The 27,960-nt window shown below is 37.0% G+C and overlaps 1 protein-coding gene across 1 annotated transcript; it reads left to right on the plus strand.

Annotated features, from left to right (window-relative positions):
* Nucleotides 1-1,392: 1,392 nt before the first annotated feature.
* On the plus strand, nucleotides 1,393-22,432 carry LOC115918012 (guanine nucleotide-binding protein subunit alpha-13-like). Its single transcript, XM_030984523.1, has 3 exons — nucleotides 1,393-2,074; nucleotides 13,877-13,927; nucleotides 15,592-22,432. The coding sequence occupies exons 1-3, from the start codon at nucleotides 1,610-1,612 to the stop codon at nucleotides 16,162-16,164; spliced, it is 1,089 nt and encodes a 362-aa protein (XP_030840383.1). The 5' UTR covers nucleotides 1,393-1,609; the 3' UTR covers nucleotides 16,165-22,432.
* Nucleotides 22,433-27,960: the final 5,528 nt, after the last annotated feature.

Genomic DNA, 27,960 nt, shown 5'->3' on the forward strand with positions numbered 1-27,960 from the left:
AGAGAGAGAGAAGGATAGAGAGAGAAAAAGAGAGAGAGAGAGAGAGAGAGAGAGAGAGAGAGAGAAAGATACATAGAGAGAGGGGGTATAGAGACATGCAGAGAGAGCCACAAAGGCGCTAACTCCTGCAGTTATGGAGTTATTATTTTGACTCGAAACAGACGCTTGTTTTGTAGTTTATAGTTCTATATACAAAATAAGAAAACAAAGGAAAGGAATATACGAGAGTCAGATAAAGTGCCCCCCCCCTCAGAAGCCGAAGTAGACGGAGTGGAAGAAAGAAGAGAGTAGAACAAGAGGAGGAGTAAGAAGAAGAATAAGATGATGATGATTAAAAGAAGAGAAGAAGAAGAAGAAAAGGAAAAAAAGAAGAAGAAGAAAAAAAACGGAGAAGGAGGAGGGGGGGGGGGGACGGAGATGTGAGAAGTTGCTACTCATGTTGGTCGGAAATAGCAAGATTATTTTAAGGAGTGGAATGGAATACTGGAGAGCCAAGAAATGTTCGTATAAGAGTATAAAAAACTAAAGGAAGAAAGTGCTTATATATACTCAGAACTCAGAAGGACATTATATGCAGAAAGGAAGACAAAATGACTATATTAACACAAATGGAATACGTGTAGATATCAGGTAATGAACCGCTGGAGAAGTATAAAAACTGGAGAAGTTATATAATGAGAATAGAAGAGAGGTGGAATTGAAAGCAAAACACCAATTATAATAAATCATAGAATGGGGATCGCAATTAGCACAATCGACATTGATTTATAAAACTTGGATATGTATGAGCATGGTCAGAACGGTACTAAATTTAAATAGGTCTATAGATAATATTTTCACGACTAAACATAAGCCTATATTAAGGTCTATTTATATAAGCAACTGGCAGTAAAATAACTAGGTCAAAGGCATAATGGTTTCGTTAATAATAGCAGCACTACATGTTCATATTATTTTATGTCTAGTATACCTCTAAGAGCAAGAAAAAAATATTACATAAATCAATAGAAAATGATATTAGGCTATGGAAAGAAACCTCAGTAAAGGGGGTGACTTTAGTTTAATTTTGTTTGTTTTATGTAATTTAACCACGGTTAAAACACCTGCTGTATTTCAATAATTTTCAGTTTTTAGATATTAAGGATTTTTCTCGTGTCGCGCTCGCAAGCTCGAAGGTGTCCGATAGCTTTCATTACGTTTTAAATGACTCAAACAAAGTTTTTCTTCGCTTTGCATATAACTGTCATTTTTTATCTATCAATTATCGAGTCTATTTTTTATGATTATCCAGTCATACCCGAAAATGTCGAAATTTCCATTTATGAGGAATCGCACAGTTTTACTTCCGGTTCGTGACGTCATGGGTGTGGTATGAACTATTCCATACATACACACTGTACACAGGCTGTGTGTGTGTGAAGCTACTCGTACTCGTACACTCCACGACTCGGAGATATGGATGGGTCAAAAACGCGCTGTCGATCGCGATATGTTTCCCGTGTATAATTGTTAGCGAGCTACATGTAGCTGCTTGGCTGGATTGTCAGTGACCGTCGAAAGAAACACAAAGTTCTCCGAAAGAACTTGCAATAATTGTCTACCTATCAAGATGGCAGGCACTCTACTGACCTGCTGTCTTACGCCAACGGATAAACAGGCCTTGAATCACAGCAAAGATATCGACAAACAGCTTCAGAGAGATAAAAATTACATTCGAAGAGAAGTGAAGGTGTTGCTCCTCGGTGCAGGCGAGAGTGGGAAAAGCACGTTTTTGAAGCAGATGAAAATCATCCATGAACAACAATTTACAGATCAAGAAGTGAAAGAGTTCCGTAACATCATCTATGGAAATATTATCAAGGGTATGAAAGTGTTGGCAGATGCCCGTGACAAGTTGGGTATACCATGGGGTGATTCAGGCAACGAAAAGCATGCCGAGTTTGTCATGAGTTTCAACACTCAAGCTGCCCAGCTCGAACCACCTCTGTTTGTCCAATACGTGCAACCCTGTGTGGAACTGTGGAAAGACAGTGGGATTCAAAGTGCGTTTGATAGAAGAAGAGAATTTCAACTGGTGAGTATAATTTTGTGGGTCAAGGATGTAGAAGAGTTTCTGACCAAGAGAAAATATAGCAATGCCCATAGGCCACAGATCTAGACCGTATATCTAATCTTATTCTTAATTATGAAAGAAAAATTAGCAACCCTCCTCTGGCTAACTCGGACCCGGGGACATGGCCCTGCTGCAGAAACGGTCAGTTTTTGCAGGTTTAGGGTTATGGTTAGGATTAGTGTAAAATGACGAAAAACTGTCTGTCTTTTTAGTGGGGCCGTGTTTACCTGGATCGGTCACTACCCTCCCCTCCGGCTCGCCGCCCCGCCCCTTGCCCCGCCCCCTACCCCGCCCCCTACCCCTACCCTGCCCCCTACCCCCTGGGATTCGAACCCGAGATCTTTAGTTAGACAGGCAGACGCTTTACCAACCGAGCCAACTAGCCTCCTATTAGTAGGGGCGCTGGTCAAAGAATGAAGATCGTCCGCATAAACGAGGATATCCTCGGAAACGCGGACAAATCGCATCCTTTACAAAAAGGAATGTCTTCAGACAATTATTTTCTTCGGCTCTCAGCAGGTTTCGGTTTCCCGATCCATGCGCAGGCAATGCAAAAATGGATTCCGCTTGATAAAATACCCCCAGTTCACGGTCTACTTTTATGGGTTGTTAGTCTTCCCAAGGATTTATGGCTCATAAATGTGAAAGTCTCTGTACAAAGTCACTGTGAAATGCCTCATGAAAATCATCATGGAATCTCTGAATGGTGCTTGTTCACAGTGAAATCACTTCAATTATGGAGAGAGTTCAAATGTTTTTTTATCAAGAAGCTCAGCTCAACAAGTTTTGTTACCTGCACAGGCCCAGTAGGTGTTAATCCTGTTGAGTCTGTTGTTTCATATTATTCCACAACCTCCGCCCTCCACAAATCGCAGTTACCATGGAAGAATCCTGGATCGATGAACAGGCTTAGACCTACAACATTGTGTATTAAAGTAAAGTAAAGTAAAGTAAGTAAGAAAGGTCATCATCCAGCTAGTACAGACTTATTCTGTCAGAAAATGAAACCATGGGACTGGCAGTGGTAATTTTGATAAACTATGGGTGGGTTATTAATTCATTAAGCCTGAAAAGACAGGTGAAAACATTTTCTTTAAAGTTTGATTGCACTACATGTACATTTGTACATTAGCTTTCCCTGATTTTCAATGGTTTTTGTAACCTCTGACAGTGCACATAACAGGAGTTTGTGGCGCTAATGTGTTTAAGGTCCATCGTTTAAAAGCCTCAGTCACTGATATTAGGGTTTAATGACCCCAGTGTCTTAGGTTCCACAGGTACAGCCCCAGTGTCCTTGTCAAATCTAGGATCCAGTCCAGAAGCAGAACATCAAAAAACATGAAAGAGTGACCAAGCCTCTCGCTGATAGTTTTTTATAAATGAAAAAGAGAGAGAGAGATGAAGGCTAACGTTGTCCTTATTTGAGGACATTTATTAAACTGCCACATGATTGCATGCATTTGCATTAACAGTGTAGAGCATACAGAACTGGTGCGATACACTGTATCTTTAGGCCTGTATTTTGTCATTTTGTTGTGTAAAATTGGTTTGACTGTTTTCGTAGTAAAACTCGTAGTAAAAAAGGACTGAAGATCGTCCATGGATAGTCAAAGTGATGTACATGTACATGTACATGTACAGGTACCTCATTCATTGAGTCTCATACTTAGTCCAGACCATTTTGCCAAGATCATCAAGGATCCCTTCAACCAAGCACACAACATATCAGGAAGTTGGAGATGTTCCAGTAATGATATTGCACACTTTGTAATGATGATATTGTTATACAAGCAGTGTCACAGCCAAGCGCGGCCAACTTTAATGGTTCTCTCATGAGGAAAGAAAAGCCCAGGCTATAATGAAATTCATCATCAATATTAAACTTTTAGATCAACTCTCAGTGGTCTTTACTAGTGTAATAAAAAAAATGGCTACTGTATGACTAGAAACTTCAAGTGAGATATTTTCATATAGTGTTGCTCTGAAGAAAAAAATCCATTAGACTCTGCAAATTTTATCCCTAGGCCACTGTCGCCCACAATGCTCGGTTTCAACTTTCAAGTGAGAAATAAACCCAGCCATGTTTTAAAATAACAGAGAGAGTTCTTCCTGGTAGTACAATACACACTTGTATTAATTTCTTTTTTTAGAGACACATTATGCCTAGAAACAGCATTTAATGTACATGTAGATGAGGTTGTACTACTTACAGCAAAGAATGGGATGAAGGATGAGAAACATGCTTGTTTATAGAAAAAGTACACAACTGAACCTTGAATGAAGCCATAAACTCGTCACCTGGCTGGCAGAAGGGAGTTAGCTGGAATTTGAGGTCAATAATGAAACTTTAAGCAGAAGGGCGTTAGCACTAAATTGCCTCAAGCTTTTATAAAACTGAATTATTTCTGAGAAAAAAATTGTGGCCGTGTTCTACTACAACATTTCTATTATGTTATAAACCAATTTTGGGACGGAAAGCAGTTTAAATATAAAACAAATTTTTGAATGCGAATAATTCAAAAAGTAGTTTTCGACTCGCTTGCGGGCTAACGCCCTTCTGCCACCCGGCCAACGAACTCTTGTCCCTGTAAGATAAAAAAATTCTTTGCAGTCCCACAATAGTGAACACATCAACATTGTCTGTATAATACTTGCTGGTTCTCACTTTGTATTTGGAAGAAACAATTGTAGAGGATAAGAGGGTAGACTTGTGGTTATTTGATTAATCTTGTCTCTAGCTGACATGACTGATGGTAGTAAGGTTTGAAAATTGAAATTGAATCTTGGTCATTTTGCAAATTGGATATGATGCCAGCACAATTACAAGTGCATAGCACGCGATAGTATGCTTTGAGATTCTAGTACTCTACATGTACAATGTACAGCGTTTAGACTGTAGACGATGTACTTGTAGATATCTTTCTCTCTGATAATTGCCATTTTCAATCTGTATACCGGCTGGTACATGCAATAAAGTTTATTATATCCCTCATGTATAGTTGTTTGCATTGCGATTGTACAGAGCACGAAAATGGTATGGATAAGTACTATCTACCTGAGATTGTACTTATTGTAAAGTAATTTTTTGCTGCTACCCACTTGCCCACCCTTGCCCATTGAATACGCATAGCAAAGTAGGTTACGCGAAATGTCAAAGTCAATGTAAATGTCAAATGAGCGCGCATCGACTGTATTACATGTATGCATGTTGCGCTTTGTAAAATCTAGCTGAAGCTAAACTGTCTGCAGAATCAGTTCTTATTATTACCGGTATATAAAATTCACTTTAAATAGACCTTATTGCCGATGTGGGATATAAAACAAATATTAACCTCCTTTACTCGGGCAATGGATACAAAGTATCATCGCCTCGGTGATCTCGGGGCTACCATCTTCCCTCGCCTTGCGGCTCGAGAAGATACAGTAGCCCCGAGATCAGCTCGGCGATGATAGTTTGCACCATTACCCTCGTAGTCGATTAATATTTGCTTACTAGCTGATGAGATACATGTACACACCTGTACACTGTACATGTATAGCATTCACCTGTTTAGTTGTACGTGTATCAGTCAGAATGCAAATTGCATTGCCTGACAAACCGTATGGCTTGATGTAGGCTACATCTAAAATGTACATGTTCACGTCACAATTATCTGTAATAGATAAATGAAAAAAGTTGTAACTTGGCACTTTGAACACAAAAATGATCAATTATTTCACCATGTCCTGTAGGAGTATTAAAACTCAGTTGCATTGTACTGTACAGTGTACATACACAACCTAAAACTTGAGCCATTTACACTGTAGCAAGGGTTTGTCATTGTTTTGAGTCAATAGAGCATCACTTGAACGATTAAATAAAGTTTTCCATCATAACCTGACTCTTTAAAATCCATAAGTGAATACTATATTGCACAAAAGTTTGTTTTATGGTGAACATTGCAGCATAGTTGAAATCCTTGAAAACCAGATGTTCTGGAAAGAAGGTGTTTCCTGGTGTTGGTCTATCAGCATTTGTACGTATGAAATGGATTTGAACAATGTATGTACACTATTCATACATGTAGATGCCATTTATGTAGAATATTGAGTACACCATAGTCAGAGCTCAATGCCCAACATGGCAACTACATTTGACTAATTTTTTTAATTATTGGTGGCACAGAACCCCCCCCCCCCAACCCAAAACAAAAGAATGGAAACGAATCTCTTTCTGTATTTTGCATCTTGCACAGTATTCACTGTTATTATGATTTTACCAATCACTTTCACTGAAATAATGCATTGATGAAGTACATGTACACAAAGACCTACAATGTATACATTTTATATCCAAAGTAACTAGGATCCACCCCATAGGCCATAGAGAGCTCATAATTTTGTTTATGCAATTAAATTTGAATATCTTTCGGTTGTAAATGACTTTTATGACTAAAAAGATGGTAGTCGAGTACAGACTGTGATTAATAGACTACATGTACACTGTAGACTGTAAAGTGTAACATGATACTACACACCTGTGGCCATACCCGTATCTTTATGATATGCTTGTTTAGGTAATCTTGGTACAGTGTACTTCCATCAGAGTTCAATCATTTGTTACAATGCATTGAGAAAGATTGTATCACATTTCGTTGTATTTTGACTTGTGAGTCCCTGTATATAAAATGTACACAAGTACCGTACATTTAGCATAATAAAGGCCTAACATACTGCAGTCCTGTAGCAGGGATAATCAATATCTACATGTATGTACACTGTACATGTACATTTATAGGAATTAAAGAAATGGATACAGTGTACATGTACATTGTAGATGTCCATGACTCCATGTACAATTGTGAATACAGTAAATGTTGATTAATTCAACTTATTGATTATAGAGAACTGGCACAATGTACATGACTTGTAACATTAAGTAAGTGCTGCATCCACACTGCACGGTCATGGTTTGTTAAATACACATTTTGTACACACCAAATAAAGGAAAAGTTCAGGGATAAACCTTGGCCTGTGTTTTCCCAGCATCAACCTTGATTGATAATGCTTTATGTGCAGTACTAGAACATATTAAGACAGGGACGAACGCAGTTTTTATGCACCAACTGTGCATGTGTAACGGCTTGGAAATTGTGCTTTCATTTGTTTCAGTTACATTTTTGATTCACATGCTTGATATGTGCTTGATATCAATGATATGCATTGTGGTTGTACTTGTAGTGTACATTTGAGTCATGATTACAGGACCATGACGTTGCAGCCCAAATTGTCATTGAATAACTGAAAGCCAGGCATACACGCTCAGCAGTAGACTATAAGAGTGGTTCAATTGCAAAGATTGTATTGTGTGCAGGTACATGTATGCTCATTTCAGTGGTTATAGATGCATAGAGATCTATGGCTCTGTATATTGTTTAATTTGCTGTTGAACACAAACACGGGTAGAAATGGTGAACTTTGAGCTTGCTTTAAAGCATGGGTTTCGCTCACTTCCTTATAGCCATACCTTTTTAAAGAGATGGTTGGGTACAGCGGATCAAGGTGAAAAAGAATTCCATGTTTTCATCGTTATCTTAATCCTATTTGGAAGAATGTCATTGCAGCAAGTTGTATGAAAAGCATTGCTCTTTATTTCCCAGATATTTCAAATAATGATTCAAAACTTTTGGAACAATTTTCATTCCACATGTGTGTGTATAGTCCCATATATTATACATTACATGTATTGTTGAAATATACAATGTACCCACATGGGTATGTCACTATGTCTGTGTGCACTGAAGTGTTTTTACTTTAACTCTGAAATTCACAGCTATTCAATCTTTCCCAGTTAAAAACTATATGAGTACTTAATCCTTTCTTTATGATCATTCGCCCAGTCCCTATAAAGTATGCTTTGAACACTGTACATGTACAGTTCAGTGCTTTGACTCTTGCAGGCACTGTACAATATTGAAAAGAAAATATTCTTTTTCTTTTAAACCTGCTTTAGATGTATGTAAGATGCATCGACAGACATACACACTTTTGTTCACTTTACTTTTTGGGAAGGCATTTTCACTTGTTTGAAATTGTGACATCATTTTATTAAGAGTAAAATACATTAGTTTTACCTGGTAAAAAGTAAATTGTTTCAAAATAAACCTGCTTTGATCTGCTGATCTGCGAATTATGTGCACTCATGGAAAAAATTAAACAATGTATATAGTAGCAATTTGCGAAATAGCCCCTTAAACCCTATAAAGGAATCCTAGAAAAAGAAGAGCTCTTGTATCTTTTATTTGATCAGTTCAGTGGGTAGCAAAGCTTGAAGTCACTGACCATGATAGCTTAGTGAAATGAACTGAAAAGTATCGTCAAATTCCCATCCTTTTTTTTATTGGCTCCGCCCATCGAAGGTGGTGTTAGACTGGCATAAATTATGTTTTGGGGTTGTCTGTCCAGCCTGCCTTTCCTTAACGCAATTTCTCTAGAACCACTTGAGGTGGGAACTTTGAACTTGGTGGTAATCACTCTAGGAAGACGATCTGTTAAGATTTTGGGAAAAGGCCATACATAGTACAATGTAGGTCATAGATGTCAATTTCTGAAATACAGGTTTTAGTCTCATTATCGCGCCATATGTCAAGAACCACTTAATAACTTTAAACTTGTTACAATATATGTATCACCTTATGAAGATAATCTGATTTGGGGGGTACATAGGTGAAAGGTCAAGGATCATAACAGTTAATTTACATTGTACATTAGGTATTGTACATGTACATGTACATGTACAATGAAATCTAAGGGTTTAAGCCCTTTTATTGCCATGTGTGAATTACTAATTTGAGTCATGCAATATGGTGATGCACACTAATAAAAAAATTGGTGTGTATCATCACCACAGAACTGAGGCTACATTTACAATGCAAGCAAAAATCATCCATTTTTCTCACATTCCGGTGTTTCGTCAGAAGTCGCTAACCATCTACCGGCAAACACGAGGAAAAACTGAAATTAAAAGGGAAAAAATCCACCTGATTTTTGCAGTGTAAATGCCGCTCTCATAACAATTGTGAATGGTCACATGACTCTCGATGAACTTATAACCTATAATTACGTGTTGTGAAAATCACTGTAGGGAGCAAAGTGAGGAGATTTTGGGATTGTCTGGTCAAAGGTTATACAGATCAATTGACGTACAGTACATGTACATGTATCATAAACACTAGCATTTTTTTTTGGGGGGGGGGGGGTAGGGGGAAAAGATAGGCTCTGGTTAAGCTTACAAGCATTGGTTGTTGGTTTTCTACTAGATTTTGTGCCTGTATTGTACATGTTGTAATTCTTTCTCATGGAGGTGTGAAAGAAGCTACATTCTGACAACTTTCTTGAAGATGAACTCTGGTTAACCGGTGGTTCAATTACATTTGTACCTGTATGGTGTGAAAGAGCCCTTCCACTTCCATTGCTCTTACAATCATGTATGGAGAAGATCAACTCTAGCATGCTTTAATAGCTAGAGTTGATCTTCTTCATACACTGTGGGTCCTCTGTATTTTTGCTTTGAAAACGAACTTGTCCCCGACAGTCCTCTGTAAAATCAGCTTTGGCTATGTTTAACTTTTATTTTTTACTGTGTGAAAGAGCCCTTGGAATGGAAACTATCTAGAAGATCAGCTCTGGTTTAAGCAGTGGTTCACCTCTGTACATGTTAATGGATTAACTGATTACCTGTGAATCAGCACTACCACTGACTCAGCCTCAGTGTGGTTTTGACAGGTACCTGTAGATGTACAGTACAGGTACAGGTAAATGCATGCAGAGTTTCCAGAGTCCAGACTTAGATTTTGGCGAAATTGGAGTAGTTTGACAAAGGTTTGCCTGATGTGTTCCTATCATAACAACAAATGGACTACCTTTGTACATGTAGTAGTGAAACAGGTGTCTGTTCATTATGTAGACCTACATGTACTAGTACTTGATGTACTGTACACATGTACGCCTGTACACTATTTTAGGCTATGAAAGTACTAGTAGAAGGCACTTTAGGAAGAGGCATCCCAAATAAGAGTAAATTTGTGTGTGATATGTTAACAAGTCTTTCCAACCAACTTTGAGGTACCTGAACTTGAAGTTTGTGTTTTGACATTGTCAATGAAACTTGACTTTTGCCACATATTTCATCGTGACCTGAATGCCTGCAGGTGTCACACAAGGCCCTGTGGACTTTCTTCAATGTGTAGAATGTGGGTTATGCAGGCCTGTGAGTACAGTGTAGGACCAGGAAGGTGAGAGCTGAGAGGTTGATTTCCTTTGCTCCAACAAGTGGTTATACTAGTGGTAGAATATGTACTCGTGTCTGTGACAGGCTGTGTCTTTTCAGCGGTAATCCCCTAGACAGGACTATTACCAACACTACTTAACAGTGCCTATTTAGAGCAAGAAGGAGGATAGTTTTCCACAGAGTTAACACCCTTCCGGCTCTCAAAAGACGGCATACTACAAGTAGATGTACATGTACTTGTACACAAGCCTGAAATAAGGGACCAGGAGCAAGGGGCATTTAGTTTTAAAAGTTGCCTATTGCCCATGGGGATTTAACCAGATCAACGAGCAATTTCTGATGAACCAGGGGCAATTTTTTTAAAATGGATAATGACAACCAATTACAAGTTACAAAAATATCTGGCCGGTTATCATTTTAGCTTCAGCTGTTTATGTTTACAAATGACGCAACATACAAAAAACATACATGGGAGGGGGGGGGGGGGGGCTACATGTATTGGTCTAAGAACAGAGGCAAAACATGCGAGCTGCCATCTTGGATTTTGATGACAATGGACAACAAATGTGTGCTTACATTATAATCCAAGATGGCGGCTCGCATGATTTGCCTCTTCTCTTAGACCAATATTATTAATTTCAAAGTCATGAAAAGGCACTAAATATCAACAAACATGGTCTACAACAAATCCAAATGACAAAATAATCCCTTCTATGCATGTTTTTTTGGCATTTGATAGCCCAAAATTTTCGACATTAAAATAAAAATAAAAAATCTGCAGATTTTTTTCCAATCATTTTCATTGATAGGTGATAGGAATTTATTGTCTGATTTCACCTGATCGGCCAACGATCTGCCCCTGATTCAATGATCGGTTACAGGGTTACATGTAGTTCTTTTGCTCTTTACTGCCATTATCTTTCATCCTGATGAATAATATTTTGTAATTCCGCTAGTAGGACTTGGGCTCAACAGATTTTGCCTACATTTTACATGTATAGTTGTATACTGTAGAATCGAAACCAGCTCTATGCAGTACTTAACGACTCATACTGTAAAGGGTTACAGGTAGACAGGATGCGGATACATCTTTAGTTCTTGTAGTCCTGTTATCCTACTACTGTCTTGCCAAAAGACACTAGTGCTGCACCGGGATTGAACCCACGACCTTCACATCTCCAGTCCTGTGTCTAACTCTAAACCACTCGACTATGACGCCTTTGTTTGGGTTGTTCATGTGCCATATTACCATTACATGTGTTGTACATACAGTAAATAAAGTTTCTAAAGAACAGGGAAGTGAATACATTAAAACAACATTTTCAAACATGATGCCCAGTCTGTCATCATCGTGAGAAATCAATCATGTACATTTTACAGGGCTGGCAATTTCCCAGGAAATAATTGGGAAATACTCGACAGGCGTACTATTGAAATTTCATCAATTACACTTAAAAATGTTTCTTATTTGTTATATCCAATAACTTCTTAGATTGTTTTGGGGGATATTCTATTCACATTTTAAAGACACAAATATGTTGCAATACTATACCTTCTCATGTTGTTTATCCATATAATAGCTGTCCACCACCTGGCACTACACACATGAGTGAAAGTCATATCATACAGAATAGTTTTTAATTTAGAATGTTCTAAACCAACATACAATCAAATTTGAATTCTGGAAACGAACAAAACTATGGATGTTCAGGCTCCTTTTACTATGGCACTATCCAAACTGCAGTATGCTTCATGAATATTTTCAATCAAAATCAAATCAATTCCAATCTTTGATGAAGATGTACATGTGTACATGTGCAGTATTAAAGGGAGGAGGGACCTCTAAAGCATTGGCAGATTTATACTTGAACTGAAGTGCTTCTAGACATAGAAATATGATTTAAAGCTAGTACTTCCTCTTTGTGCGGTGGAGTATCCAGGATACATGTACGTGTAGGTTGAACTTAAAGGGCAGTGTAATAATGGAAGGTGTCACACAAAACATCTCGTGCAATACAGAAAACATATCGTTTCTTCATTCTGTGGCTCTGTGCATTTAAACACATCGTCTTAGATAAATTGTCTAAACTAAATATACAAGAGTTCATGTACAGTAAAAATGCACATTTGGCCATTAGATCATGTACAAATGTACTGTAGGCCTTCAACGTTTGTGTTGTAACTTGTACGATGCATGTGCAGTGAGTGTCCACATTTAAAATGAATACATGTAAAACTCTTGTTGAAAAAAAACAAACATTTAGTATAAACTCGGTATGTCATGTTATCTAATTTATTGAGAGAGCATGCCAATATTACATACATGTATGGTCAGTTCCCCATAACATGTTTTCCATTGTGATACCATAGTTTCTCTACTTCCCATATGCAAGGAAAGCTTGTTTACGACATGACTGATCTGTTACTATGGCAACAGACACCCACTGCATCATCTCCATGTATTGAGGAGAAATGACAAACTTATGGTTCCCTTCAGCCATTCAGGATGTCATTTATTGGGTGCAAACTGCGCTAATAAACTTTCCTTTACCCACATCTGCTATGAAATAAAAAAGAATCATTGCATTAGTACTACAAGTACTGTACATGTACTTGTGTGAAATTCTAAGTTGGGCACGCGTTTGATACTTGTATGCAAATCGCTGTTTCCCCAAAGAAATGATTAACTTTGTGCATCCATCGAAGAATTGATTTATGGGTAGGATAACACTATACCGGTACATATACTGTACATACAGTTTGATACAACAGATATTTCTTGTTTGAAATGTTGCTGAAGTACTATATGAACATTTACATTGTATATACGGTACACAGACTATTTTAAAGGTAAAGACCAGTTATGGATATGCGATTGCATTGTGAAAGAAACGTTGTGGAATCGATCAGAAAAGATTGATCATCTAGCATCTAGCATCTGCAAGGTTCTGGAATCATCAAAATGATAAGAAATTTGGCCCATTCTTCGTAAAGTTACAAGCACTATACACAGAAAGATGTATATGGGACTACCCTATATCTCTCACAGACCATGAGAGAAACAAATTTACCAAATATATGAATTAGTAGGCGGTTTCCCGGCAAATTTTTTATCATCATGTATTAGTCAAAACATATTCTTTCACATGATTGGTAATTAGAGCTTCCATTTCATTATTTGAAATTGGGGCATTTCCAATACTGGTCTTTACCTTTAACAATATTCTTTTACAATTACTCACTATTTACATGTACATGTACAACTGTATACATGTGTACATGTGCATTTCGGTCGGCATGTACATGTGCATATACTGTGTACATGTATTCACTATTCAGTATTTGTGTTATGGACCTATGGGGAAATGGAAAAAAAAATGAAACCATTGAGAGTATTAATAGAATAATATTTCCTTATTGTGTCTCTAATTCTGTTTACTTATATGTACATGTATACGTCACTATCGAATGCCTTTCTTTCTTCCCATTTGCAGGCTGACTCTGTTAAGTACTTCTTGGATGAAATTGATCGAGTAGGCAGAAAGGTAAGTTGAGAACTAGCATTATCATAATCTTTAATTGATCCAAAGTTTGGATATTTTCCAAAATCCATGTACACTACACATTACACATGCACTTGCACTTGCACTTGGATGTTTTATTGTTAGCCACAAAGAACTGGGTTACCGAAGTGTGGGAAATTGCATTCATATTCCGCTTTTTAGGATTATGTGATTTAAAGGATGACAAGATATTAAATTATTGCCAATTTTCTAGTTTCGGCACATTTTTTATATTATTACTGACCAGACATGAAGGGTAGTACGTAATGTTTCCATATTAATATTGATAATGTATGTACATGTACATGTACATGTAGTTTCTAAAGTGGGCAGGTCCAAGCTATTTGGATTGTGACGTACGGGACATTTAGAGACTTTAAACAAGAAATAACAACAGATGAAATTATTTATATGGCTATCTTTTGGTATGAGTCTGTGGCTATTATGGGCTAGTTCATTTGTGGAAAGTTTTAGTTCTGACCAATTTTTTAATTAATTTTAAATGTAATTAATGTGCTGCGTGACGTACGGGACGCTGTGGTCCCGTACGTCACGCAGTATAAGACGCACCCCTATTTTTGGAGCTGAGAATTTTTTTTTTTTGTCGACTCCGTAGGCAGCAAGTCAGGTCTGTGTTAAAAAAACCTAGCGTGAAGGACCTTTATTTTACTGTGAGGTGCTGTTGAAGGTGCTGATTTTTGCTTATGAACTTGTCACAAATATTAGTAACAATACAGTTTTTAAAACTAAAGATGACAGACAAATTTTTCTCTATTAAGTCCAAACAGAAATCCAAACATTCAGGTATAGTGTTGTTCTTGTTTCCATGACTGAGCTGGGAGACATTGCCAGGCACAATGCCAGGTGGAGAGGCATAAATCAAAACTTAAAAAAAAAAAAAAAAAAAAATTGTACCTGTGAATAACATGCACCCCCGACTTTCAAAAAAAAAATTTCGGCGGAAAAAAGGTGCATCTTATACACAGAGATTTACGGTATGCACAAATTCACCTGTCTTTGCATTGCCGGGCCAACGTACATGTACATGTACAGGTGTACATGTACAATGTGCCTATACAAATACCTGTAGATGATGCTTTGCTCTTGTCAGTAGGAGGCCAGTAGGAGAATAAATGTGAGGTACATATTTGATCTTCAACAAGTACTGAGTACAAGTGCCTATTGATCAAATGTTGAATCTATGGGAACTGTACAATATCTATTTGAATTTTGAAATCTATAATTGTACATTGGAACTTTTATGTTTGATTATTGTTTTGATTCTGTCTCGGTCTCATCTGTTTTGTATGACCATTTCTGAGAATATTGTTGCATGCTTGGCAGAAGGGCACATGTACATTAGATGTGGGGACAGCAGATATACTTTTAGGATGTTGAAAAAAATATGATTGTTTCTCAACTTCTTTTGCAACCATTTTAGTCTATACCAATGCATTTTCCAAGTTGTTAACATTGATTTTATATAATAATTCATCAATAAAAATGAAACAGTTTAGAAATGTGACGAAAATCCGTTCGTCCCCTTCTGCTGAGCACATGACAATATTGTACATGTACTGTACTCTTGCAAGCATCTGTGTGATCCCCTTTCTAAAACTGCTTATTTCTCATCTGTTGCCTTCCAGGACTACATACCAAGCCTGACTGATATCCTCCACTCTCGTAAGGCCACCAAAGCCTTCCAGGAGCATGTCATCGACATCAGGAATGTGCCCTTCCGCTTCGTTGACGTCGGCGGCCAGCGCTCGCAACGGCAGAAGTGGTTCCAGTGCTTTGAGAGCGTGACCTCCATCCTCTTCCTGGCATCGTCAAGTGAGTTTGATCAGGTCCTCATGGAGGACCGCATCACCAACCGTCTCCTGGAGTCGTGCAACATCTTTGACACCATCGTCAACCACAAGTGCTTCGCCAGTATTTCCATTATCCTCTTCCTCAACAAAACGGACTTGCTAGAGGAGAAGATCAAGCATGTTAGCATAAAGGACTACTTCCCCAACTTCCAGGGGGACCCGCACTCGATGAACGACGTTCAGAATTTCATCCTCAAGATGTTTGACGTAAGGCGCAGGGAACGCGGCAGCAAGGCACTCTTCCACTACTTCACAACGGCCGTGGACACTAACAACATCAGATATGTGTTTCAAGCAGTACGGGACACTATCCTTCAAGAGAACCTCAAGCGATTGATGTTGCAGTGATGCAAACTCTCCTTTCTTTTCCTAGTGCCTAGTCCCATAAATACCCCTCTGTGTTAGCTCGGTGGAGTCCATCTGGCAATTTTTATACCTTCATTCACAGAGGAGCTTGGAATTTGTTATTGTCAAAGAAGATTGGAACAAGATTGGAACAAGATTGGAACAAACATAAAGTTGTAAAGAAGATCAGCGCTGATTGATCCATTCTGAGGATCGCATCGGCTTTCAGATCTTTTTGCTCATTTTTGTTTTGCTGTTATATCAAAATGTATTATATCTTACGAAAAAAATTTGCAATTTTCTGTACTGCTTAATACTAAGTGTCGCATGTGGGAAACTACAGATGTTGCTCTCATGTCATGTTGGTGACCAGACTCCAAAGATTGAAAAATCATGATTAAAATCATTCAGTGTATTTGATTTCAGAGAAATGTGATCAATTAGATGTATACTGTACATGTATGCTGCATTTTCAACTGTTTTCAATTGTAGAAGCTAGACAGGTAGGTTGAATTGACTCTTGCATCTGAAGAAAGTCATTAAAACTTCTGCAGACTAAACGCACAGTAGCATGCTATACATGTAGTTTGTAACATCAATGTATAACAATGTGTACAGTACATGTGCATTAGCTGTCAATGTATACCTGCATGTACCAGCATTCATACTCTAGCTAGCCAGGTACATAATGTCAAATGACACAAGTAAGTATCGTTTTACTAACTCAATCAAGATCACAAACTTATGGCTTTCAACAGATGACTTTCTAGTAAAATGACAAGATGTGAGTTAAAAAGTCATGTTACACTCCCAAATTGAGGTCATGTCTCTCAGCAGATAACTTTCTAGCGTTCTCATATTAGAATAAGGTTTACATGTTGTAATTCCGACCCCTGTACTACAAAAACATGGCAGCCGGGCCATTGCATATCCTCATCTGGCTTTGTTGGAAACATATCATGCATAACATTGAGTGACATTCACATACTGTTATGGGCAAATATTTTTTTCTCCAGGTTCCTTCCTCTTTGCCCCACAAAACATGTCCATGTTTGAGCAGTGCTTTAGTGTATGTACACGTAGGTGCTTATCCTGTGCAATTGGTGTAGAATCTCACAATTTCATTAGAAATGTCATGAACATGCCAATTTAGTGGACGCCCCTGGAGATATACGTGTACCCTTGTAAAAATCAGTCTTTCTAGGTTCTAATTTGAATCGACTCCGTCAAACTTGACCTATATTTCCTTCCTAATCTATATTGAGATACAGTTGGCTGAGTGAAAATGGACTTTCATTTGAAGAGCTGCGGCATTACGCCCCCATCGCACTAACATTTAGGGAAGCGGATATCAGTGTTTCGTTTGAAGCCTGGGGCTGTGAGATTGAATAGGAACTGTGTGAATGTGAGGAATGGTCTTAAAGGGTAACGTCACTCAAAAACTTGTTTGTCAGATCAGCTATGTCAAAAGATTTGTATGGTACATGTATGGTACTTATTCAAAATAAACATACACTGTATATATACATGTAAAGTACATGTAGTTTCCCTATCGATCAATTTCTCAGTAACTGGTAATACAAGTTTGCATGCCCAGAGAGAGAGTATACAATGTAGTGTACACTGTATGCCATAATTAGCAATCAAATCTTTATATCCAGTTATTTGTCAGCTTGGTGTACATGTAATTTGACAAATCAAGTATAACCATATACAGGTAGATCTTCATAGTTTTCAGAAATCAGATTTGATATTTTGGTTTAGAAAATTGAATCAATAGATTTTGTTTTTTTTCAACTATCCAAATTGGCAAATAAGTTTAAGACTCAATGAAAGTGCATTAAGTTTGAACCCAACTGAAATATAAACTTTTTTTGTCAAAGTCAGTTGATTGCATGACACTGCTAATCTTCAATATATTTTTAATTTATAAGAAAAACAAATTGTAATAATGATTTTTTATATTATCCTCAAAACCCCATTAAAAAAAAACTCCTTAGGATAGCTGTGCATACTAAAATAAACAGTAAAATATACCACAACATCAGCAGGACATAATTTACACCCACTTATATATATTTTATGACGTCAACACACTACAACTCAAGTATAATCATCACATGTACATGTATCAAGGTTTTAGAGAAGTCCTTAAATACTGACACCGATACCTATATGTCTGTATATGATGCCAATAATATTTATCAAGGGCATCCATATTGGCTGGTGGGAGCTGGAAAGTATTCCATATTTAGACGGTAGACATGAACACAAATTTGCTGGTAAAGGTACGGCCAAGATCCACTTCACTTCATTCAAGTAGAGTACATATACATGGTTGATAGATTACAATGCCATCTTCATGTACAATGGGGGATTTATGTGGAGCTGTCAATAAGTGGCTCTTTGATGAATGTACATGTATGGAAATAAAAGATTCTGTTTGAAATATTGGGCTGTACAATAACAGTTACATTGATCATTTGCATGGACACATGGGCTGCCAAAATTTGGGTCAGGACTCGGGACCCCCAAAATGTTGAAAATCTTTTCATAGGGCACATGCATCTAAAAAGTCAGATCTGGACCCCCTGCCAAAAAACGTCCGTGTGGAGCCCTGAGAATGTGAAGAGATATGAAAGGTATTTCAAAGATATTCAAAACTTGATTTTTTTTTTTTTAAAGTGCAAAGCACATGTATGAATGCCGTTTCATCATGATCTCTGCAGCTTTCCTAAATTCTTGTAAACTTAATCAATGGTTATTCCCCTCTTTTGGATGTACGGATTTTAGTGTGGGTTTTAGTGAGAAACACTGATCAAAGGAAACAAAATACCGGTATATGGTCTACTCTTTTATAAAGTTTATATATAGGTGGGTGCTAAAGCAGGGTTGATTGCATCGCTACATTTGGTTTACCGTTTGTCTCTTTCCAGGAGGGAATTTCCAAAAGTAGTCCATGATAAGCTTAAAAGGGGAAATAAAATAGACACAGACTATGATAATGTTCTCAGTGTAGCGTACATACTTATCCCATCGTGATGGTATTGGTCTGTGTGACAGGATTTCCTCATCATGTGATGACAGTCGTTATGAAAACATATCTATCAAGTGCTAGTTTGAATCACAGCGTTTGACTGGATCAATTGAAATTCCCTTTTTTGATGGTTATAGGGAAGTAGGTTATTTATATTCCACAGAGTTGAGCCTTTCACCTCAACATGAATGCATATTTGTAGGGTATTTTTTGGTGTGAATATACAGTTGTAATTTCATTATACTGACAACAACAATTTATACTAAAAGTGGTGTTCTCTTTTGAAATATGTATTGCATTGGGTAGGGGGGGGGGGGGGAGGTGGACCTGTTTGTAAAGACCACCAGCTAATGAAGACTGCCAATCTTCTCTCTTTGGTTTATTTCTCAGTGAAGCTTGTAGTAAAGGGGACCTGTTTATAGAGACAACCTGTCAACACAAACTGTTGTTCTTGTTTTTCTTGGAGAGTATTCCTCGTTCAAACCTACATGAGGAACCTGTACACTTATCCAGAGACAATTATTCATGTTCCTATGGAGTGTTAATACGGTAATACCTTTATACAAAGACCACTAAAGTCAAGGGAGATGATAAAAGCGCTCTTTATAGGCAAGTGGTTCCTCTTATAGTTTTCAGTCATACTGATGTTCTGGTGCACAAGGCAATCTAAAACTGTAGTCTTTGTAGAAATAGGTGGTTTTTTGGTACAGATGGTTGCTGAAACTGGTTTGATTTTACACGTATAGGCCTACAAGTTTTTTTTCTTCTGAATTAATATTGCATGAATAGGGCCGGGTCTCCTCAGTATCAAGACAGACACCCACTAAGTAGTGCCATTCCTCACAGTTCACCACCTCTCTCTCATGTCTGTCCAGACGGTTTGTCCCCTCTCACTGGGAGGGTGCCGAAGAGTTCCTTCACGTCGGGTTGGATATGTCACAGGTAACGAGATTAGTCTCCTCGTATCCCCTCACCCCGAGATGAAATCAATGATCCAGCTAAATTTGATTTCTCCTTTCTCTCTCGCTGTCTTAAACATGGCCCAGAGATAATCATCATCTTCTCGTAATGACTCAGCATTCTGAAACGGAACCGGTGTTCGCTTAAGATTTGAAAAATGAAATGCCACTTTCTTACCTTCCTAGTGGTCGTCCTTAGAGCTCACCTGAGGATTAAATGAAAAATAACTTGCTGAGTTCAGCTTGAGGAGCATGCTTTCAAATACCTCTTGAAAGCCATCACAAAACACAATATTTGGAGGAAGCTGTTTGATGATTTTGCACCAAGGCAGACATAGACATGTGAAAGTACTTTTTCCAGTAGTCAAACTGACTTTTGATATTCTCAAAATCTATACTGTACAGTTCATTGTGCAAATCATGGTGAAGATCTTTCTGCTTTCTCATAAACCAGACATGTTAGTGTAGATTGAAACATGCTTTTAATTGCTTGTCTATTGCTTGATTATTGCTTGATTATTCTATAATTCCACAAGATTTATTTATACTTGTTACGGTTCCATTTTCCCCTATCATTTTCAATGAGTCTAATGACACAGCCTTTTGAAATGTTTTCAAGCTCTGCCTTGTTATCTTGAATCTTAAAATAATATGTATTCAAAAGATTAATTATTCTAAAATTCCATCCCCCTTTTTTGTCTCCCCTTAGCTTCCTGTGATAAACATTAAATAGATTCCCCATAATCCTTCTATTCACCCTAAGAAACCTTTTAATTCTCTTTAAAATAGGTATGCACTTTGTGTTAGCACAGTCTCAAATGCTTCAATAAGCTCACAATTGTTTTGTAACACAAGGCCAGGGAAGTTCCAGTTCCTTTGGAATCCAGTCAAAACATTCGATTAAGTTTTTCTTCATCTTGGATGAATATAAAACACTGGTCTTGCATAAAAGCATGTGATCACTGCATTGCAGTGGCATAATTTCATGAAGTTATGACTCACAAATGCATATGTTTTCAAGGTGACATTGCTCAAATCATCACAAATGAAATTTGAGTCAAATCTAGAAAGTATCACGTCATCTTTGGTATACTGCTGTAACTGCTATAAAATAGATATGTTTATTCTGCTGCTATTTTCAATACATGACCTCAGAGAGTATAACAAGCCAATAAACATGTGCTGTATGTTTTCATAGCCCTGCCCCTTTTTATAATTGAACGGCAGAGTTGGGAGTCGAAGCCAGAGGTCAAAGGTCACCACATGACATGAGATCACAATCTTTCACATAAGCTGTACAGGGGCTATTGTTGTGAATATTTGTTATATTTTGAGTCTCAACCACTTGGACTCGCAAATCATATTTTTGTTGTTGCTGTTTAAATCTTTCTGTATATGTACATGTAGTATTTGAGCTGTAAAGATGTAGAAATTTGAGCCTACAATTATTAATATTTTGTACAGCCAACTATATATATTTTTGCATAATGATTATTATATGATTCTAGCTGTGGCTGTAGTGTGTAAGTGCGATAATGGGTTTTTGCTGAATTCAAGTACATTTTGAAATGTAAAAAATATTGGAAGACAAAAAAAGATATATAATTAAGCTTAGCTTTGTAGACTTTGGCTTCTGTGTGTGGTTTCTTGTCTATGTACATTCACTTGATGGAACAAAGTAGAATATTAAAATTGAAAGATTTGGGATTAATGGAACAAACAAAAAGGAACAAAAGAGCCGCAGTCCATAGATCTTTCTTTTTGATTAGCAATTCAAAAGAAATGCCTAGCAGTGAAGCGTGCACATGAGAGCAGCAAGCATATCACCTCTGGAAAGTAAAATGTAAAAATAGAATTTGTGTAAAGATGAAAATCTTAAATAATTACTCCAGCATATCCCAAGAGAGCTCCCTTAAGCAAACATCTTTTATGCTCGATATTTATGGGGTTGACACTTAAATACCAACAAGACTAAAATTTACTTCATTGAGCAATAATGAGTGTACATGTATACAGTTGTGCGTTCTTGAAAATCAGTGTGATCAAGTTGTTATTGGTAATTAAGTGACAACCATATGTATACTTTGAAGAAGTGAGCTTTGGAAACCTAGTCTGAAAAACTGAACATGACAAGTATATTGAGTATTTGATTTGATATGATCGAAGCACACAAATGGAAAATGGAGCTCGTTCTTTTATCTTAAATGCTTACAGGGCATCAACCTCTTGGAAATGGCAATTGGTAAAAAAAAAATAGTGCTACTTTTGCATCGTAGAATACTAGTACATGATTTCACAAAGATGTGTAACGATGTCTCCAAACTCCATTTTCCTTGAGTCTTTACGTTCTATCCAGTTGGCAGCCACATTGTCTAATCTAAACAAGACATGATTTACAAGAAAAAAGGTCATATGCCGTGCCATTTTGATCTTCACTGTACCTGTATAGCTGTAGTAACTCTCTTATCTTGCTCCTAATTTTGTAAGCAATTTTGTAAGCAATTTCCTGCAATTTTAAAGCTTTTTATTGGCATATCGTGGTATAAATGTCAAAATGCTGCTACCTGTACTCGAGTAATGTAACCATTAAACTGCTAGTGTTAGTTGTCATTAGTACCTGTATAGTTGCTGTGTAGTTTGCACATATTTAGACCCTTGTTGCAATGTGTTATGTATATTTAGTCAAATGCTGTTGTTACATTTAGACATTGTATTTGTCTGTGTATATAGGCTATTAAAAATGATCGTCAAATATAAGATTCATTATTACTGGAACACACCCAGCTTTTAAACTTAATTCTTGTTCAATCTAGAGCACTCTAAAGCACTCATATTTCTTTGTTAATTACCTTTGAACTCTATAGATCAAACTTTTTAATTCCATGATCAAGAAAATAATTCCATGATCAAGAAAATAATTCAAGTACGGCATTTATAAAACATTTGCACAGCTTACTGCTTACTATGGCCACTATTTTAAATATTCACACTTAGAGAATTCTCATGACAAGTATTTTCTCTGTTCACATACTGAGATATTTCCTGCCTTTGTTAAAATAACACTACATTATTTGTGTGATTTTAGTAGTTTTACATGTAGGTGAAAATGTGAACAAACCTATGTGATATACACTTGGTAAAGGAAAGTCTTGTTCATTACTAAAAGGTGATCAAACATGTTAGCTATTATGGTCATTGTGGTCAAGAGAAATTGACACAATAGGCCTGTCCTCATCAGCTCGAGATTGCCAAATATCCCGCTATTTGAACTATCCCAATCCCAAATTATCTAGTTAATTTGCGTCTACATCAGCCCGAAGTTGCAATTGCCGGGATATTTGGTCAAGATAATCATCCCAAGATATCTTGGGCTAGTTTGCAAAATATCCCGTTCTTTGTCCGGTGTGTCTTTACCAGTCCGAAGTCTCGCACTATGAGCGAACGCTGAGCAAAATATCCCGAGCTCGGGTTTCAAGTTTCGGGGTCAAGTCTCGAGCTGATGAAGACGCAATTTGTAACTTCTGGATTATTTCCCAAATCAGAAATAGCGGGCTTTTTGGCAATCTCGAGCTGATGAGGACAGGCCTATTGATCACGAGTGCCCAGGAAGTAATAAGTATATTCCTCATGTTTCGCCACCACTGAGAGTCATTGGCACGTTGTCATGATAAATGTTTGGAAACTAATTATTGTGGACGTGCCTTTGGAAACATTCAGGGTTGTTCACATTTAAACATCACATTTGAAGAAAAACACAGACCAAATTAGGCCTTGCACAGCAAAGTCAGATGATTTTTGGAGTGTCAAATGTCAACCTCTTTTCCTATACAAATGACTGTAATTCTATAAATAAAAAAGTCATGAGGAAAGGTTTACTCTTTGACATGATTTAAATTCATTTCATTACAGAATTATGGTGATTTTTAATGGATGAAGAGGCTGACACTGCATTAAAGAATTCCATGAACCAACTCTATCCATTTTAACTGGAATTTTTACGCTTTTACAAATACTGTCCACAAGTATTGTGCAGAGACATCACCTTGAAATGTGTGAAATCTGATTCCCCAGGTTATCCCTCTTTTCCACTCCATTACGTCTATTAATTTTCCACCCGAACTGCGGGCCACACTGAAAAAATTATCCGCACAAATATTTTTTGTCAAAAGCAGGTGCTTACATTGATGGCTATAGTGTGAAGAGCATCCAGTATTGATCAAGTCAATCTCCCTCCATTGGATCTCGACGTAGTAGAGTTTGTTGGGGCATGGTGAGGTAATTTTCTAAATTCAGTTACATGTACAGTCAAACCTGTCTATAAAGACCACCCAAGAGACACAGGAAAAGTGGTCACTGTAGACTGGTGACCTTTCTAGACAGGTTCTTCGATACATACATCTTCCGAGACAGAGACCACTGAAGACAGGGGGCCTTAATAGAGATGTGGCCACCACGACTGGTTTGACTACATGTAGTTGAGTGCCAAGTGGTCAATTTCAACACTCGCTTGAAATACAGGCTCCTTTTTGCTGCAGGTGTGTATGGAAGATTGAACTAATGACATCTTAAATGGCTAGTGTGTCCTTAAAAAAGTCAAGGGCCATAACACTTCTCATCAATAAACAAATACACATGTTTACCGGTGTGCAAATATGAATATTTTAACTAAAATGGATATGGACTTCGATTCAAATCACAATTTCTCTTTACATTGTCTCTCTATATTATGATTAACATCTGTAGATTTGTATTGCTTTAAGTGCTAATGTCAACACCTAGGGTTAACACTTGATGTATATTTCCCATTGTGTTGCCAGTGTTAAAACTCAACCTTAATACACTAGTTCTTGTGTAAACAGAACATCATCACATCTTTGTTAACGGATTGGCTGTGTACTAGATGTTCAAAGTGTAAACATGATTATCCAGAAGTACATGTACAGATTCCTCTTCACTTCATGTGGTTTCTGAAAAGTAACTGCATGACATTTGAATCTTAATTTACTTTTTAAAAACTATATTATATTTTGATGAAATAGTTTGTTTTGTTTATATGATTTGAATGAATATTCTTCCTTTGGCAATTGGTTTGATTGAGTTTTTTTGTTCAGTTAGTAAATCTTTCAACTCTGGATGCACATGTATTCTTCCAATTCTTAAACTGTTACTCTATTTTGTAATTTGTATGAAAGCTTCCTTTTCAAATGTTATTGATTCAATTTATATTTTTATTTCAATTTCAGACTATTGTAGATGTACTTGCTTTCTTTTGTAAGTGTTAACAGTTGCATTTTTTAAAGAATTTTCATTTGTCAAAATTCACATTTTTTTTAAACATGCCATGTAGACTATATGATGGTTGTTGGGTTCTAAAAGGCGTTTTGTTAAAGGCAGATAAATCAGATATCTTCTTGGGTTACACAGGCAATTCAGTGTTAAAGTAAATCTCCTGATTTTCTTTGTTTGGGAACTGGCTTTGAGTGAAGTTCATGTAGTAGTTTTGATTTTGTTTAAAGAAGTGAGTGTTATTGACCGTTACATCATGACTCCGTTATAGTGAGTTGGGAATGACAGTGGAAACGTTCAATTTGCTGCACAGCGTAGAAATAATTTGCTCAGACCTGTAGTTATACACTTCTTATGTGTGTTTCCGATTATGTACATTATGAAAGAAAGAAAGAAAAGATTCACAACAGAAAGAAAGGAGCATTGTAAAAGCTGAAATTACATTCAATTTTGATACCTGTTATGTAAAACAAACAAGAGTAAATACTTAAAATTTCAGTGAAATAAAATTGTTAACTTCATTTTTTTAAACATGCATAATTGTATATACTCTGCTGTCATTTTGACGAAATGGAGGAAAAAGTTTGTTTATTACTTGTACGTTTCTAATGTGACGATCCAGTGCCAGATTTCATCATGTTTATATTACACAGAATACATTTATACGTAATTGTACTATTCATTTCTTGAACCATCATCACTTCAAGTTTGTTTTATATATAAATATATATTATTGTATACAGAAACCATATGTTTACATTTCTATGCAAGCTTGTGATGCGGAAATCATGTATGGGAGAAAAAATGACAAACAGAATGAGTTTGATGCTTGCGTAGAATAAAATTTTGAGGGCGTAACAGAAAATGATCTCCGTTAAGGGGACAAGAACCTATGGATGTTTATTATTTTGATGGATAAACATATTTTTAATCTCTTATTATCAGTACATAAGTAGAGTGTCTTTGTATGTATATGTAAGTGTAATATTTTAGAGCAACTATTGTAGAATTATATTTAGGACTTGAGGCATAGGGCACTGGGCATGCACTCCCAAGCTCTGGTACTTTTCTGTAGTGAATCAGCCATATACTGAAATCTACTCCTACTCAAGGTAGTTTTGAATTATTTGAAAGCTTTGTGGTAGCATTAGTGTCTCTCTTGTATGAAGGCCACATTTCTTGGCTGTCTCCATGTCTTTGAAGATAACTTCTAAACACAGAGAAAGTTTTAAGAAATCATTAAAACTAAGTCTTGGGTAACGGTGATTTTGCATGCATTGGCTCTGTTATCATTTTCTTGTTCTTTGATTAAGATAAGTGCGGATGTTGATGGGAGAGAATATGACAAACCAGGGGAGAGAGTCCGACCTGGTGGTTGGTTTTAATAACGAATAGATAAGAAGAGATATAGATCAGTGATAGTTTGAGAAAATTCAGAAGGGATTCACTCCCAGCCTGTTGATAGTATTAACTTGACCTCCCCCTTCCCTCCCCCACCCCTTCACCTCTAATGGAAAAATATAGAGGCAAATTAGTAGTAAGAAGTATTAGTTTCCAGAAGTCTAGATTTGGTATAAGTATGTATAATAAACACCAACTCCTGCTTTTCGGTTAAAGAGATAGTTTAGTTCTGTTTTCAGACTGCTATTGCCTTCAAAGTGCATGCTTATTGCTCTTATTCTTATCTTTGACATTTCTAGTGCCCTTTTGGGACCTAAAATTGCTATGGAGGTAATTCTAGACACCAAAATGTGTAAAAATTTAGCCAATCATACCAATTCAGCTCCACTTTCAAAAAAATATGGTGACCGTTAATTAATAATAACAATACATGGGCCGGCTGGTTGTGCGTAATATAACCAGGGAGATAACCAACCTGACAAAGCTAACAACAAATCCAACATTGGCATTGGCTGAAATACAAGGTAAAAGGCGCTATTTTGTTTTTTCAACGGCTTTTACAAATTATTGAATATTTGTGGTGGTACACAAATATTAGAAATTGTTATATTTATGGATATTTCAGCCATCTCTGAACCTATTTTGATCAAACAAAGATGATTTTGTCATTAAAAGACCGTCAATACTACTGGGCCAGAAGAGATTAGACCACACAGCGAGGTCACTGACAGGTGGCTATCTCATTAACTCGGCTCTAAACTAACATAAGACAAAGAGTATCATGGGGGACCAACAGGCACCAATTGGGGAAGTTTTCTATTTAGAGGGAGCAAGTAGCTACAAGTAGGACAGTGGGGCTTTATAATTGTATGTTCTTTCAAATTTGACACTCAGATTTTTATTATCTCACACAAAATTATTTTGTGTAGCGCCCTCTGCAACAGAACTCAACTAATCTTTTAATGTCTCTCCATATTATTATTATATACATCATTTGGCACTCTCTCTGCTCCTCCTTGGTCTTATTCTGAAAACTATGTTGTCTTTTGTAAAGGAAAACAATGTCGGTTGTCTTATGCTTGTGCAGATGTCTCTTTTTAAACTACATGTATATAC

The sequence above is a fragment of the Strongylocentrotus purpuratus genome, unplaced genomic scaffold, assembly GCF_000002235.5.
Source record: "Strongylocentrotus purpuratus isolate Spur 01 unplaced genomic scaffold, Spur_5.0 spur5_scaffold_14, whole genome shotgun sequence".
In the NCBI taxonomy this organism is placed as follows: Eukaryota; Metazoa; Echinodermata; class Echinoidea; order Camarodonta; family Strongylocentrotidae; genus Strongylocentrotus; species Strongylocentrotus purpuratus.

Bases quoted from the DNA above. Each gene is read 5' to 3' on its own strand.
- LOC115918012 (XM_030984523.1), top strand. From the start codon at position 1,610: ATGGCAGGCACTCTACTGACCTGCTGTCTTACGCCAACGGATAAACAG. The intron at 2,075-13,876 runs GTGAGTATAATT...TCCCATTTGCAG, and splicing joins GAAGAAGAGAATTTCAACTG to GCTGACTCTGTTAAGTACTT. The intron at 13,928-15,591 runs GTAAGTTGAGAA...GTTGCCTTCCAG, and splicing joins TTGATCGAGTAGGCAGAAAG to GACTACATACCAAGCCTGAC.